The sequence below is a fragment of the Pelodiscus sinensis genome, chromosome 27 (genome assembly GCF_049634645.1).
Source record: "Pelodiscus sinensis isolate JC-2024 chromosome 27, ASM4963464v1, whole genome shotgun sequence".
Classification (NCBI taxonomy): Eukaryota; Metazoa; Chordata; order Testudines; family Trionychidae; genus Pelodiscus; species Pelodiscus sinensis.
This window is the reverse complement of record NC_134737.1, coordinates 11163865-11179039: the sequence shown is the minus strand read 5'-3', so window position 1 is coordinate 11179039 and position 15175 is coordinate 11163865. Positions and strand designations below refer to the sequence as shown.

At 51.3% G+C, this 15175-nt stretch overlaps 1 protein-coding gene across 2 annotated transcripts in view; it reads left to right on the top strand.

The window, feature by feature from the left end:
- Nucleotides 1-15175, top strand: part of GRM4 (glutamate metabotropic receptor 4) — a 200609-nt gene that overhangs the window by 146552 nt on the left and 38882 nt on the right. For both annotated transcript variants that reach the window (XM_075910067.1, XM_075910066.1), the window contains exons 6-7: nt 7231-7431; nt 11428-11564. In XM_075910067.1, coding sequence (XP_075766182.1) covers nt 7231-7431; nt 11428-11564 — 338 coding nt within the window. The remainder of the gene's footprint in view (nt 1-7230; nt 7432-11427; nt 11565-15175) is intronic.

Below are 15175 nucleotides of genomic sequence, written 5' to 3'. Positions count from 1 at the left end.
GAGGGAGAGATGAGGGAGGAAGGGTTGAATCAAGGGAGGCGAGCTCTGGAACCACCCATTGGCAGGATCTAAACAGGATGCACTGAGACCTTAGCCCTCACCCATCCTGCTGGCGCTTCTCCCAACTGCCATGCGTGAGTGGCAGCGTCCTATAGCGCAGTGGTTTTCAAGGGACAGGTTGTGGAGTGAGAGGCAGTGGGTCGTCTGGCTGCTAGGGTTGCCAGATGGTTTCCCAAAAAATACCGGTATTTTTTCGTCGAGGAAAAACAAAAGAAAAGGAACGCGGGATAAGAAGTCCCCCCGTTCTGGGGCGCCAATCGTGGCCCCGCCTTCCAGCTGCTCCCCCCGCCCACGCCAGGCTTCCATCCGGCGCACAGCTGGAAAAATCAGAGAATACCGCACATTGCACATGTCCGGTATTCTCTGATGTTTTTTACTGGACAAAGAGCGCATATACCCGACTGTCCAGTAGACTACCGGACACCTGACAACCCTACTCGCTGCCCAGTGACCAGGTGACCAGCGGGGGTGCTGGCTGGGCACCACGCCCCACACTGCACCCCAGAAGTGGCCAGCAGCAGGGCTCCACATGCTGCCCCTGCCCTGAACACTGGCTCCGCACTCCCATTGGCAGGAACGAGCTGTGGGAGATGCCTGTGCGGGAGAGCAGCTCGCAGAACGGCTTGTGTGCCTCTGCCTAAGAGCCGGGCCTGCTGCTGGCTGTGTCCAGGTCACCTTAGCACCCCCGCTGAGCTGCTGACCCGGAGCCACCGGAGGTAAGCCCATCTCCCAACCCCCTACCGCAGCCCCGAGCCTTCCCAAACCTGGAGCTTCTGCTTCACCCCAAAGCCTTCTTCCCAAGTGATGACCTTGGGTCACTACATCAGCGCTTTTCTTCAACTGGGTCCTGAGAAAAAAAGTTTGAACATTGTCTAAGGAATGTCCCATCTGGCCAGCTGCCACGGCCGGGGGCAGCTGGGCTAGGGGCTTCCAGTGCAGTCACAGTGTCCTGCCGAGAGATGTCCTGGTGTGGATTGGGGAGCAGGTTAGGTACAAAGGGTGTGTCTACACTGCAGTCCTCTTTCGAGAGAGGAATGCAAATGCAGCCGAGCGAAATTGCAAATGAAGCGCGGATTTGAATTTCCCACGCTTCATTTGCATAATGGTGCCCAACCGCTTTTTCGAAATACCCGCTGTGTCGATGGGGTTATTTCAAAAACAAACCTTTCTTTCAAAATAAACCTCATTTTGTAAGGAGTAAGGGATATTTTGAAAGAAGGGTTCGTTTTCGAAAGAGTCCCGTCTACACAGCGAGTTTTTTTTTTCAAAACAGGGTATTTCGAAAAAGCGGCCAGATGCCATTATGCAAATGAAGCGCGGGAAATTCAAATCCGCACTTCATTTGCAATTTTGTTTGGCTGTATTTGCATTCGCCTCTCAAAAGAGGAATGCAGTACAGACACACCCAAAGAGGGGCGGTTCTGGGCTCAGACTTGCTGGAAAGGCGGTTGAGGACGGGGCCCTTTGTTCTGTCTGCCAGAGCTGGGCAGAACCTGGGAGCAGACTGTTAAAGCAGAGTTGGTTTGGGCTTTGTCACAAGGGTGGCATTGGCTCAACAGCACAGAGGAGATTGTGGATCCAAGCAAGAGGCGCATGCTTGCACATGGGAGCTGGTCACTACTGTTACCAGCCTACCACTGTTACCAGCTTCCAAAGCTGCTCCTCTAGCTCAAGTGACCAGGCCAGTCTCTTGGTGATGAGTGTTCCAGGTTCAAATCCAGCTGATGAATTGGCCTTAGGGCTATTGCACAAGCCTGAGATTGAGTCTCCATCTGCTGCTGTCTCTGCCCTCTCCTGAGTCTCCACCCCACATGGTTAGGGGGGCACCCAGCATAAACACGCTCTGTGTGGGGAGTGGAGGCTGTGACCCTGCCCGAAGGGTACACGCGTCAGCGCTGCTCCCAGTTGTATTACAGAATCTCCCTGCAGCACTCCCTTATCTCTCCCTGCGCTGCCTTTGTCTCGCCCTCCTGAGATGAACAAACCCAGCCATCCCCTTATCTCCCTGGCCGCAGCTCAGGCCTGGCATGGCCCTCTGACATGCTGTGCAGTCTGCACACACCTCCAACGTGCCAAGAGGCAGGGAGAGCAGACAGAAGGCTAGAGGCGAATGGTGAGAGTGAGGGCCAGCCGATCTCCGTACGGGACAGGGGCCTTTTAATCCCATGCTGCGCCGGCTTCCAACCCTGCAGAGGGACGCCTGGCATTCTTAAGCTCACGTTTCTCACTGTTCCTTTCCTTCACGGCCACTCCAGAGATCACTGCCTTTTGGGGGACGGCTCCCAATCCGCCGCCGAGAGCTTGTGTGCTGTTTACGTGCTTCGTGTTCCCTTCCTCCCAGGCCTTTGATGTGTGCCAAGCCGCGGAGAGGGGGCAGCTCGCACAGCCAACTGGATGGACTGGCTTTGAACCCCATGCCGCTTAGGGTTTCTCTTCAGTCCTCGCCCCGAGGGGCCTGCCCTGAATTTCCTTTTCGTTCCAGGTTCAGAAGAGCCAAGAACTGCCAATCTTACATGCGTCCTCCCCAGGGGCTCCGTGCGAGCCGTGTGAATGCAGGGGAATCTTGATTCCGAATCATCCACCAGCCCAGCTTGAAGAGAGAGACAGGCCTGCCCTGTAGCCATAGATCCCTCCCCACTCCAGCATGGGGGGGCAAGAGCCATGACTTTCTAGGCATGGGGTTGCTGTAACCCAACCTAGAGGCTTTAGCCGTTGTCCCATGGGGACTCCCTTCTGGGGAGATGGAGCCTGGCGTTGCCCCTTTTTCTTAGCTGCAACTAGAGTCACTCCCACGTGGCCCCTTTTGGGGTCTTTGGGCCGCCTTCCTCGCAGGACAGGGTGTGGTGGAGTGGGAGATGCAGTAGGCCGGGTAGGAGGGATTCCCCATACTGCTTTGCAGCTTCTCCCTCAGCCGCCCATTTGTGGGTGCCGTGGAGAGTCGGGAACCTGCAGCCAGTGCTGCTCAGAAACGGAAGGGGCAGGGACCCTCCGTCCCCCGTGACCATGGGTGTCAGATTTGTATCATTTTTGGTGGTGCCCAGAACAGTGTCATAGGCCAGACAGGGGCAACCAGCCCTAGATGGCGCTTTGGGGGCCCCCCATTTCAGGGGGACACAGGGTGCAGGGGGGCCTATAGAGTTAGCAGGGGCTTGGTGCTGGCAGCAGTGAGTGACTCAGCCCCAGCCTGCCCCACCAATGTCACTCCGGGGAGGGGCGGAAGCTGGAAAGAGGCAGGATGAGGCAAGGGCTAGGGAGAAGGGGAATTGGGATGAGGAGGGGGCAGAGCCAGGGCAGGAAGAGGCAGGGTGGGGGCTTTGGGAAAGGAGTGGAGCAGAGCAGACTGGGACCAGGTTGCTCACTGCTGCCGGTACCAGGTCCCCTGCTAACCACCCAGGCTCCCGCCCCGGACCTCAAGCCCCATGGGCCATATAACTCACTGCCTACACCATAGCTTTAAGCCCCTGCCCATGGCAGTGGGGTGATGGAAACCCATCTTGGGGGCAGCTCTCAAGGCACCGGATGCCTCTGAACGTTTGGCTGCGAATCCCGATCTACCATTGCAAGCTACTGTGGTGTGTGCCTCCCTGAGTTGGGTACTGAGTGGCCTGGGGGTCTTTCACCCTTGTGCTCGGACTGCCCTGAGTCACCTGTTTCCTGGAGGGAGAGAAGAGACGCAGTGAACATAAAGGGAATTCTTTGCGCAGGCGGCTGGACTCAGACCGAACCTGTGGCTCTCTCCGGCTCCCTCCCTCACACCCTGTGCTGACTGGAACGATCACACCGGGTCTCCCGAAGTCCCGGCTTGGAATCAGCCACCCTGGAAGGAATTGCTGACACGTTCAGCCCACTGCTTGGCGCTCCAAAATTCACCCCCGTTCACTCCGAAAATCCACACGGTGTCCCCCCAGACTCCTCAGTACCAACCCTACCACTCCTGGTAGCTGAGTGCCCCCTCTAATGGCTCCCCACATCCCCTCACTTCACAGAGCCCGCTCCATGCCCCTTCCCCCTGTGTTAAAGCCCCTGTCTGCTTTGCTGCGCTCCCATGACATTAGCCCCCTGTGACTGGTGTTATCGGGCCGCAGGAGAAGCTTGGTGCGAGGCAGGAGTAGAGGGAAAGCTCCAGTCGGCCGCTCTCTGACGCAGCGCCACACCACGGGGGAATCTTCCTTAGCTCTAATTAACAGCGTGTTACATTAATCGGTGTCTTTCGCTAAATGATTAACATGTTTCAAGACCCATTAAGAGCGGTTATGACAGGGAAAGGCAGGCAGCTGTCGCTGGTAATTGCCGCACACTTGAATGATTCCGCAGTCTAGGGCTGGCTGGAGAAGTGCGGGATCCATCTGTGGGTCAGCACCTGGGGGGAGCAGCGAGCGGGTGAGGGAGCAGGACGGGAGGAGCGTTAAAGAGGGGCGGGGAGAGGGGCAGCGAGCGCAGGGTGGAGGATGCATGGCTTGTGATGGATGTTGCGCAGACAGTCTCTTGACACTGAGGATAGCTCCCGAGAGGCTGATACTGTTGCAGCTGATGGCGAGATTGATGAACCTAGCATGCTGGAGGATGAATAATATTTGCATAAGATGTAGCTCAAGCTGTGACTGGGGGTATGTGAACTCAGAGAATATGTGCCGTGTGGCCCAGTGCCAACTGTAGACAGCTCCAGTGCCGTGGAAATAAAACAAGCCCTAAGCCAGGCCCCGGGTGTAGTAGAGGTAAAGCTCAGAAGAGGGGCTGAATTTAGGGACGAGGCACAGTCCTGAGCTCATCCAAGAGAAGCATCCAGAGAGCATCTTCCCATTGTGAATGCTGTGACACAGCGTGGGTAACCAAGAATGAAGTCTTCTGCTCACAGCTGGTCAAAAATGTTCTCTCTCAGCTGTTTTTAGACCGAAAACTGGGGTTTTGACTAAATGGTTTTTATATGAAAAGCTTCTGCTTTCTGTGGAAAATGTCAATTTTTGTCTAAAAACAGAACCACTGAACATGAAAATAATTTGATTCTGAAATGATGACTCTTGGAAATTGTAGTTCAGTTGCCTCATAATCCCCTTCTCCCATTTGAGCCACATTCTCCAATTGGACTTCATCTCCCAGGCTGCAGTGGGGCATGCAACTGCCATGATGCATCACCTCCCTTCATGGGGGGGGAGATAGGGGAGTCTGTGGTGCATCATGGGAAATGTAGTCCAGTCAGAGAGCCTGGCTTATAGAGGCACCTGAACTACAACTCCCATTAGGTATTGTGATGGCATTTTAGAATTGATATATTTTGGTATTTTCTGGTTTTGATTTTTTCCATTGAAATCTTGACATTTTCTAGCCATGTCTGTTTATATCAAATAAGCTCTGGTCAACATGTTACCTGCCTCCAGGTGAAGCATTTCTGGAATCCTGTATAATAGTTATCGTCACAGTGACTAGGAAGGAATTTCAATGAACTCTACTAGGTTATTCTACCACTTCTGGATGTCCCACCTCCTGCAGGTGGGACTTCCTGGAAATATCGATCACGGTGCTGGGAAGTTGGGCAGAGCTGGAGGAGGTATCTTCCTGAGGCAGTGCAGTGAGATACACCTTTCCCTTCCAGCCCTAGGTAGTCTACACTACACTACTCCATCAAGCTTTGGACATTGGCTATAGGCTGCTTCCACTTCAGACCTGTCTCCTGCAGCCTCATTCAAGTTGCATGAAGAGTTTGGAGCTTACTCGGAACGTATTTTCATTCTGGTGCTGTTTACTCTGTAAATTTTATGTACCATAAACTTCCTGGCTGGGAAAGATGAGTTCTAACTAGCTGAAGAGTTTTATGGGGTTTGGAGGAGAGATTAGTGTTAAAATGGAAGTGCTAAACAACTATAAGTGATTAAATGATGCTGCTATGCATCTCAGGGGAATTTTTGCACAAAAGATGTCTAGCAGCCCACAGCTACTTCCAGAGAAATATACGTGAGTGTTAGGGGTGTGCTCAGAGTATAAAATTCAGAGCTGGATTACATATGCCTCAATGTTTGGGAGTACAGGTAGTCCCCGGGTTACGTACAAGATAGGGACTGTAGGTTTGTTCTTAAGTTGAATTTGTATGTAAGTCGGAACTGGTACGTATTGTAGGGGAAACTCTAGCCAAACATTTCTCCAGAGCTCAGTTTTATTCTCCTACACCTCACTTCCCTCAGTCCTTTATTCTCAAGCTGAGGTGTCTGCTGAGAAAAGCCGCTCTGCGTCTCCCTGGTCTGCTGGGGGGAGGGGGGGGCGCTAGCTTCGCGTCTCCCTAGTCTGCTGGGGGGAAGCAGCTAGTGTGGGGTTGCCTCACCCTGTTTGTAAGTAGGGATCCGATGTAAGTCGGATCCATGTAACCCGGGGACTGCCTGTATTTGAATGGGAGTAATGTTTCGATCTAGGAACTGAGATAGGACTTATCCAGGATTGTAACAGCGGTGTTCGGTGCTGTCCATATGCCTAATATGATGAGGCAGGCCCTGCTGCACTCACCTTAAAATTGAAATACACTAGGCAGGCAAAGGAATTGCTGTTTTGCAGTTGTAGAATTGGGGCGCAGAGACAGCTTCAAGGGGCAGATTCTCAGAGTTGTGGGGACCCTACAGCTCCCTGTTGCTGTCATGGGAGTCACAAGCAGTTAAAAAAACCACAAGGTCTAGGGTCACACTGCAGGTCAGATGCAGAGCTGGGAGTGGATCCAGTGAATCCCCAGCCCACGGCTTTAAGCCACAGAGCTGTCCTGCCTGCCTATTTAATATCAGGCCTGGTTTTCAGAACAGCTGAGCACCTGTGCCTTTGATTGAACCTAATGGGAGCCACTCTTAAAGTTGACATTGCCAGTGTCTGCTGGCTTGGCTGTATTGGGAATGGTGTAAGGTAGAAGACCATGGGATGTTCTAAGTTCCTCTGATGCACTACATGGCTTTGGTGAGCTCCCAGGCTACTTGGTGCCATAGGGACAAGAGATGGTCTGGGGAAACTTGAGTTCTGCTTGGCTTTGCAGTAATCATGCTAGGAAAAGGGGGCGGCTATTGGCAGCTCCCAGCTCTGCCGTGCCTGGTGGGAGGAACCGTGGGAAGCGTGTCCGGAGATCTGGCTGCAGCAGGGTTGGCTGGGGGGGGGGAAGGGCGCGAGCTGGTGCTGCCACGTCCCCATGTCGTGTGTTTGCAGATCGCGAGCGGATCGGCCAGGACTCCTCATACGAGCAGGAGGGGAAGGTGCAGTTCGTCATCGACGCCGTGTACGCCATGGGCCACGCCTTGCACAACATGCACAAGAGCTTGTGTCCCGGCAAGGTCGGCCTTTGCCCCAGGATGGACCCGGTGGACGGCGTGGAGCTGCTCAAGTACATCCGCAACGTCAACTTCTCAGGTCTGTCTGTCCGCGGGGGGGGGTGAGGGGTCACGCCATCTGGCCTTCAATAGGAGAGAGAGAGGGGTAGCAAGAGAGGAGCAGGGGCTATTTATGCACTTGGTGACTGCAGAATAACTCTGCTGAAGTCCCGGGAGCTACTCCAGGTCTCCAGAGCTGGGAATGAGAGCAGCTCTTCAGCTCTCAGCCAGGACTTTCTATTTATTAGGTGCATTATGGTAGCAACTTGGAGCCGAGCCAGGGCCCTCAGTATGCTAGGCGCTGTACATATACTTAGTGAGAGACAGGCCCTGCTCTGGAGAGACTGCAATCTAAATACAGGGCATTCCCACTAGAAGTCGCCTTGACATACATCTGTTTCGCACTAAAGTCATTGATGTTTGTGGGAACTGATGCATTATAAGTCCTCCCATTCCCTGCTCTTAAGTCGTGCAACACACACATACCCCAATTTGCGCAAATGGAAGTCAGCCATAGGAAAAAAAATTCCCCACTTTAAGTTGTTTCGCTATAAGTCCATGTTTTTTGGAACGTGTTTCTTGGACTTCTAGGGAGTACGGCCTGTAGATCCCTGTGGTTTTATTCTTCTCCCTGTGGTAATGGGGGGAGTGGCTAAGAGGCAGATTTTCCAAAGAGCTGAGTACTGAAAATTAAGGCCAGGAATTTTTTTAAAAACACTAAGGTGATAGAAGAACTTGCAGGAAACCAATGCAACTTGTGCTCATAAGGGCATCATGGACTCGAACCTGGAGCATGACCCACTTCCATTCTGCTTTGGCTTCTATTCCTTTGTCGAAATAAGCTGCTTGTCTGAGCCATTCTGCTGTAGTTTTGTCTTCCCTCATAACTTTTCTGGAAACTCATTGCTTCCCTGTACTCTGTCTCTTTAATAAACATTTTCTGTCCCTTGCTTCTTATTACTTCTATTTATCTCTCCTCCGCAATCTCCTCTGCAATCTGTCTTCCTTATTTATTTTTCCTTCTTTCCCTCTTGCTTGATTCTTCTGGGCTCGTCTTGGGCTCGTATTTATTTGCACAGCTCACTTGATTTTACTTGAAAGTAAATTTTGTTTTAAATGTGGCAAAGCCGCAGGAGGCGGAACTCCCCCTTCCAGCAGCCATGCGCTGCGGGAAATGTTTCTGTGCAGCGAGCAGCCGGTGTGAATCCGAGGTTGTGCCTTGCCCGCGACTGTTTTGCAGTGTTTGTGTTGCATCCCGGCTCCCACCCACTCTCCCTCCCGGGCTACATCCCCGAGAGCTGAGCGAGGGCAATCCCCACTGCCCATGACTGGCAGGAGATGTCAAAGCCAATCACTCAGTCTGTTCTTCAAGCGTAATGAGCTGTGTGGAGGTGGGGAAAGGAGGGGAGGGCGTCTGAGCTGCCATTTGTAAGAGGAGAGTGTCCATCCTGACCTGCATGCCAGGGGGAATAGGCGGGGAACATGACAGCCACTAAGGGCAAGCCATCGTCTTCCTCACTGGCTCCTCTGCCTCACTCTTCCGGCCACTGACACCAGCAGAGAGCTCCTGGCTCAGTCTGAGTCTGAATCAGACCCTGCTGCTTGATCTGGGAGGCTCAGGCATGCAATGGGTTAATGCAGGCCCAAGGGCCTGGATTCAAAGGCTGCCTCAAGTTACACACGCCTAATGAGGAATCTCTGCTCCTTGTCGGCCTGCATCACAAGCTCGGTGCCTGCTTGGCAGCCGAAGGTTGAGCCGAGCCCCAGCCTGCAGGAATCGGAGCGCGTGGGGCATTCGGGGCAAGGGGAGGGAAGTGTCAGCTTGTCGGCACTGGAGGTGTCTCTTGCAAAAATAGCTTGTGAGGTCTAGCATGGGAGTGGGGGGAGGCTGGCAGCTCAGGGCTGGGTGCTTGCAAGGGGGAGCCTCTGGCTGGAAGAGGAACGGAGGATGAGGGTCATGGCTGAGTGCATCAGCAGAGCTGTGCAGAGAAATGATGCACGGCATCTGTCTGCTTGCAGCCCCTCCATTTCATGCAGTCCACATTTGCCCAGCTGGCCTATGCCTATGGGATGCTGTGTTGCTATTTTCCTCTGCCCCTGGGTGGGTGGGTAGGTGGGACTTGGACTTGAGCCCACCTTCCTTTCCCCCCCTGGTGAATGCCCAGCCCCCTAGGCCATGCCAGAACCCCCCCCCCCCACCTTACCTTCAGGGGGTCCCTTATTCTGCCTTCCACCAGGGCAGCTGAATAACTGACGTAGCATCAGGATGCCCTGACACTGAACATGGATGTATTATTCAGGGCTGTAGGAGAGAGACTCCCAGATGTCCGCAGATGGTGGTAGAGGGGAGAAGGGAGAGCAGCAGAGAGCCCGGTGCACGGTGCACGGGTACACTACACAGGAAATGCAATTGATCACATAAATGACACAGGTTCTTTTGGCATCTACTCTAGTCCTCCTCTCTGGCTGTGTCTACACCCAAAATGCTACAGTGGGACAGCTGCAGCACAGTGTTGCAGGCACGAGCTGCCGCCACGGAAAGGGGTTTTTCCATTGCTGTAGTAAATCCACCTCCCTGAGAAGCAGTAGGTGGGGGAGGGAAGAATTCTTCACATTAGAACGTAGGTTGGCTTAATTAGATTGCACAGGGCATAACATTTTTCACAGCCCCGAGTGATGCGGTGAAGCCGGCTTTGTAGCCTCATTTCTCGCTTCTCTCTCTCAGTATGCCCCTCCCTGCTCTCTAATACGGTCTCAGCTTGACTCCCTGCCTGGCACCTTTTAGAACTGTTTGCACTTGTGCAAAGGGAGTGGGAATTGCTCCTACCACCGGTGAATTCCGATCTGGAAGCATGCGCTGGCCAAAGGCTGCAATTCAACAGGCCAGCCTGATGGGGCAAAGCACCTGCGCGCGTGCGTCTGTCCCACGAGCAATGAGACTCGAGCGCTTTCTAATAGCGAAGCGCCATGCTCCACTGAAGAGGGGTGGGCTTATGCACAGACGTTGTGCAGGGATCGGGATCTCCGTCACACTATGATCAGCGGTACAACAGTGAGCTTGTGTTGCCATTACTACAGAATGTGTGTCTAATCATCCAGTCTCTGTTTAAAGGATATTAGTGTAACTCCCATGTCCCATATACTGGCACTTAGACCACTTACAGTGAGAGATAGGAATGTGTGTGCCTAGCTGAGAACCAGTTATCTTTATAGCTCAAGCTGTAGAAGCTCCTACCCTAAGCTCTAGAGATTGCAGGTTCAAGTCTGCCCTAGTGGTGGTTACATGAGCGCAATGTTTCTCAATCAATGCTACAAGGTACTCAAGAGAAGTCTGGGAGGCGTGTCAAAACAACTGAAATTTGGAGAAACTTGAATTTTTGTTTTAAGTTTTACAGCGTTTCATACGATTAAGTTGTTTAAACAAATGTGTTGCAATGGTAGAAAAAAATTTTGTGTGTCTGAAAACTGTAGGTACTGGGGGTACTTATAATTTTTTTTTAAAAAGGGGTACTTTATTTTAAAAAAGGCTGAGAAACACTACATTAGCATATTGCAGAATGTACCCCTTTATACTCCCCAGAATGTGTTGTTTTGGGGATTTTAGTAAATTGAGTGAAACTTCTGTGTACACATAATGATCAAACCAGGCATTTCTAGCCAAATGTTAATATTAACAAAAATTGGGACAGGTGTAATCTTTGTTTAGAAGGCAAATGTATTTTGTCTGAGTCGTGAATAAATGGTAAGCAAATAGCTCAGTAAGTATCTGTTTATCTTCTGTCTCTACAGGTTGGTAAATTGCAAGGCTGGTTTATTTTTTAATTGTATTTGTCCAATGTCACCAGACCGTATGACACTGGGAAGAGATCCGGGAAGAAGAAAATAGCCTAAAAACCCCACTGAACTTAACAGCACAGATCCCATTGGCTTTAGCAGGAGGTGAATTGGACACTGCACTGGATGGATCAGACACACGGCACATCAGTAGAGTGGATGTTGCTTAGCTCTCTGATGTTAAAACCTTTCTGTCTTGCAGGCATTGCTGGGACTCCGGTGACATTTAACGAGAATGGAGATTCACCTGGCCGTTATGACATCTACCAATATCAGATCAAAAACTCCACCCCGGAGTACAAAGTCATTGGGCAATGGACCGATCACCTGCACTTAAAAGTAAGACCTTGGACTGATCTTGCATTTGGCTGTGCAGTCAGTGGAGATGATCCCAGCAAGGAGACAGGGCCAACAGCTTCATTCCTGCCTCCCTAGAGCTTTCTTTAGAAGTATTGTTTTGCACTCAGAAGAGAGGAGACCTAGTAGCTTGTTTAAAGGGACTGAGGATTCTGAAACTAGCTCCAACAGCTAATTCGAATATAGTCAGGCTGAACCCTTCCCAGCCTGTACTTGAGACACTGTTAAGATATAGTCCACCCTCCAACAAACAAGCAAACCCTACATAAAAAGAGCATTATTACATTTGCAAAATAAGCCCTCCAAATGTAGGAAATGCTGGAGTTGAAGTTGCTTGTGCTACCTTAACTGAACACACACATCCCCTCCCCATGTGTGTGCGTCATGATATAGTGTTTAATTGCATGGTCCCATATTACTTTTTCCATTCCTATCTATGTTTCAAAGGTCTGCCAAATTCAGGCTGATTTTCACATGGATTGCAAAAGGCACACCTCTAAAGAACATAAGAACGGTGTCACGGGGCTCGGATCCGGACCTCCCTGGTCATGTTCCCCAGCCCCTTTTTCTGCTCCGGCTTTCCTCCCGTCCGGCCGAACCGAGAGATTCCACCACTCTTCCTGGTCGTCCCGACAATCCCCTGAGCAGGGAGGTGAGGGGGGGTCCGGGCCCTCCCTCTCTCCAGACCCCAGCCCAGGGCCCTAAGGCAGGGGAGAATAATCTCTCTCCCCTCACCTGGCTGATGGGGCTACGTGCTGAAACTCATCAGCCCGCGAGCCGCTCTCTGCCCCCGCCCTGGGCTGCTTCCTCCCCCCCGCTCACCAGGGTGCTTCTCGCACTGCTTCTTTGAGGCCCTAAGTCCCTTCATCCAGCGCTCTCCCTGGCCTCCTTGTTCCCAATGTCTCTGCCTGCTTTATCTTGTGGAGGGTGCCACCCCTCCCTTCCAGGACACCTGCGCCAGCGTCTCACGGGCGGCTCCTCCCCCTTCCCCGCTGCCCCTGCCCTCCTCCAGCATCCTCCCGCGGGTCAACGTCACCCGGTGTCGGGATTTCCCCTGGGGCATCAGCGGGGGCACCAGCCCTGATGCTGGCAGAGCGGTGTGCCTCCGCCGCTGCCGCCGTCTCCCCTGGCGCGGGGAAAGCCTCCCCTGATGCGTCCGGGGAAGCACCGGCCAAGCCATCAGCCGGGCCGCGTGTCTCCGCCGCCTCCACTGCCACTGCTCTGCATCCCCCTGGTCCCCTGGGGGGCGTGGTTAGTGCGGGGTTGCACCACCCCGTCACAACAGCCAGACTGGGTCAGACCAACAGTCTATCTAGCCCACTATCCTGCCTTCCCACAGTGGCCAATGCCAGGTGCCCCAAAGGGAGTGAACAGAACAGTCATCAAGCGATCCCTCTCCTGTCATCCATTTCCAGCCTCTGACCAACAGAGGCTAGGGACACCATTCCTACCCATCCTGGCTAATAAGTATTGATGGACCCAACCTCCATGAATTTATCTTGTTCTTCTTTGAACTCTGTTAAAGTCCAGATCTTCACACTATCCTCTGGCAAGGAGTTCCACAGGTTGACTGTGCACTGAGCAAAGAAAAACTTCCTTTTGTTTGTTTTAAACCTGCTACCTATTAATTTCATTTGGTAATCCCTAGTTCTTATGTTATTATGCATCAGCTATCTCTCTACGTCTTTTAAAGCGGGGAGGTGCTAGAAATTTTCAAAGAAAAGGTTGTCACAGTTTTCTAAAGCGGGCCACACAACTTAGTGTTTTCCTAGTTTTGTCCTGGGCATTGGGGTTTAAAATTCTCACAGCTTGGTCTGTGTTGGGTCTTTGAATGGGGGTTAATGGAACCAATGATTCTCTGCCTATTGTCGTTGCTGCCTTTCATCCTAAAGGTGGCCGCAATTCAATGTGTGTTGAAATTGTCCCAGTACAGTCTGTAGAGTTATTTGTGTACTTTGACATTGTGGGTGGATGGCGATATATTCATACAATCCATCAGCCTATCATTGCAGGCAGGAATAGGTTTTCAGGAAACAGTCTTAATCTTTTTTCCTCTATTTTTCAAATGCTAGTATCTCTGGTAATGCTATGGGTGGGAAAATGTTTGAAATTTAAAAAAAAAATCTCGTTTGCATATTTGGACAAAAAGTCACAAACCTGAACATTTTCATCAGCTACAAATACAGGAAAAAATGGATTGGGTCAATGCAAACATTTTGATTGGATTTTGATTTTGATTTGTTTCCTTTCACTTATAATTTCAAAGGACAAATCATTTTAAATGGAAAAATGGAACTTTTTTTTGTTTTCAAGAATGTATGAACAGACATTTGAACAATTTCAAATCTACTTTTGCCCTTTAACATTTTTCAAAACAGGACATTAGTTGAAATTGATGCTTCCCCACAGTTTCAGCTTTGCTGAATTGGTGCTTTGTCAAATAATTCCTGACCGGGTCTGTCGAGAGGCTATTTTGCTCTTGTGTTATCTTGCCTCCTGAATCACAGTGCTCCTCTTATCTGTTCCCCAAGAAGTGTCTTAGGGTATTGCGTGTTCTTTGTTCAGGTGTGTGATTCCCAAGGCAAGGAGACATACCTGTGCTAGCTCTGATTGATCTGCATGCTAAAAACAGCCTGTAGCCACAGCAGGAGGGCTAGCTGCGCCGAGAACATCCTTACAGTTTCAGATGGGATTGTACTAAGGAAGGCTAGAACCTATCGCTGCTTGTTCTGCACCAGCTACAATCAATGATCCCATCTACATGTTTTGTGAGTCTATAAAGCGCTACCAGACCATTTGTTGTTTTTTAAGTTTATTTTTAGCATGTTGACTCCATCAGAGCTAGTGCGGGTATGTCTGCTTGATCAAGGCATCACACACACTGCTTGAAGAGTATGCGTAACCGAAGTGAGTAACGTGGATTGTCCATGGGTGTAGTTGAGGAAGCGGAAGTTGACCCTAAACTGCAAGCCTCAAGCAGGCATGGAATTTGCCTACCCCCCCCCCCATACACATGTGGCTCCATTGATCTAGACCTGCCCCTCCAAATACAGAAGTCAACATATACCTGTGGGGTAGTCAGTTCTACTAAACTATACGGCTATGTCTACACCGCAGGCTTTTTGCGCAAGAACACTTGTTCTTGCGCAAAAACTTGCAGAGCATCTACACTGCACGCGCGTTCTTGCGCAAGTAAATTTACAGCAAAGTGTCAGAAGACAGGGCTTTTTGTGCATGAGTTATTCCTCTCTCCATGAGGAATAAGCCCTCTTGTGCAAAAGCTCTTCCACAAGAAGGCAGTGAGGTCAGGCAACAGGGGTTTCTTGCGCAAGAAAGCCCTATGGCTAAAATGGCCATCAGAGCTTTCTTGCGCAAGAGAGCATCTACACTGGCATGGACGCTCTTGCGCAAAAGCACATCTCTTGCGCAAAAGCACAAGGCAGTGTGAATGCACTCTTGTGAAAGACCATTTGCACAAGAACTCTTGTGTAAAACGGTTCTTCTGCAAGAAGCCGGCAGTGTAGACGTAGCCTACGTGAAGTGTAGGAAGTATTGGGTTCTGACCTTCTAAAGCTGAATGCTCAGATTAGAAG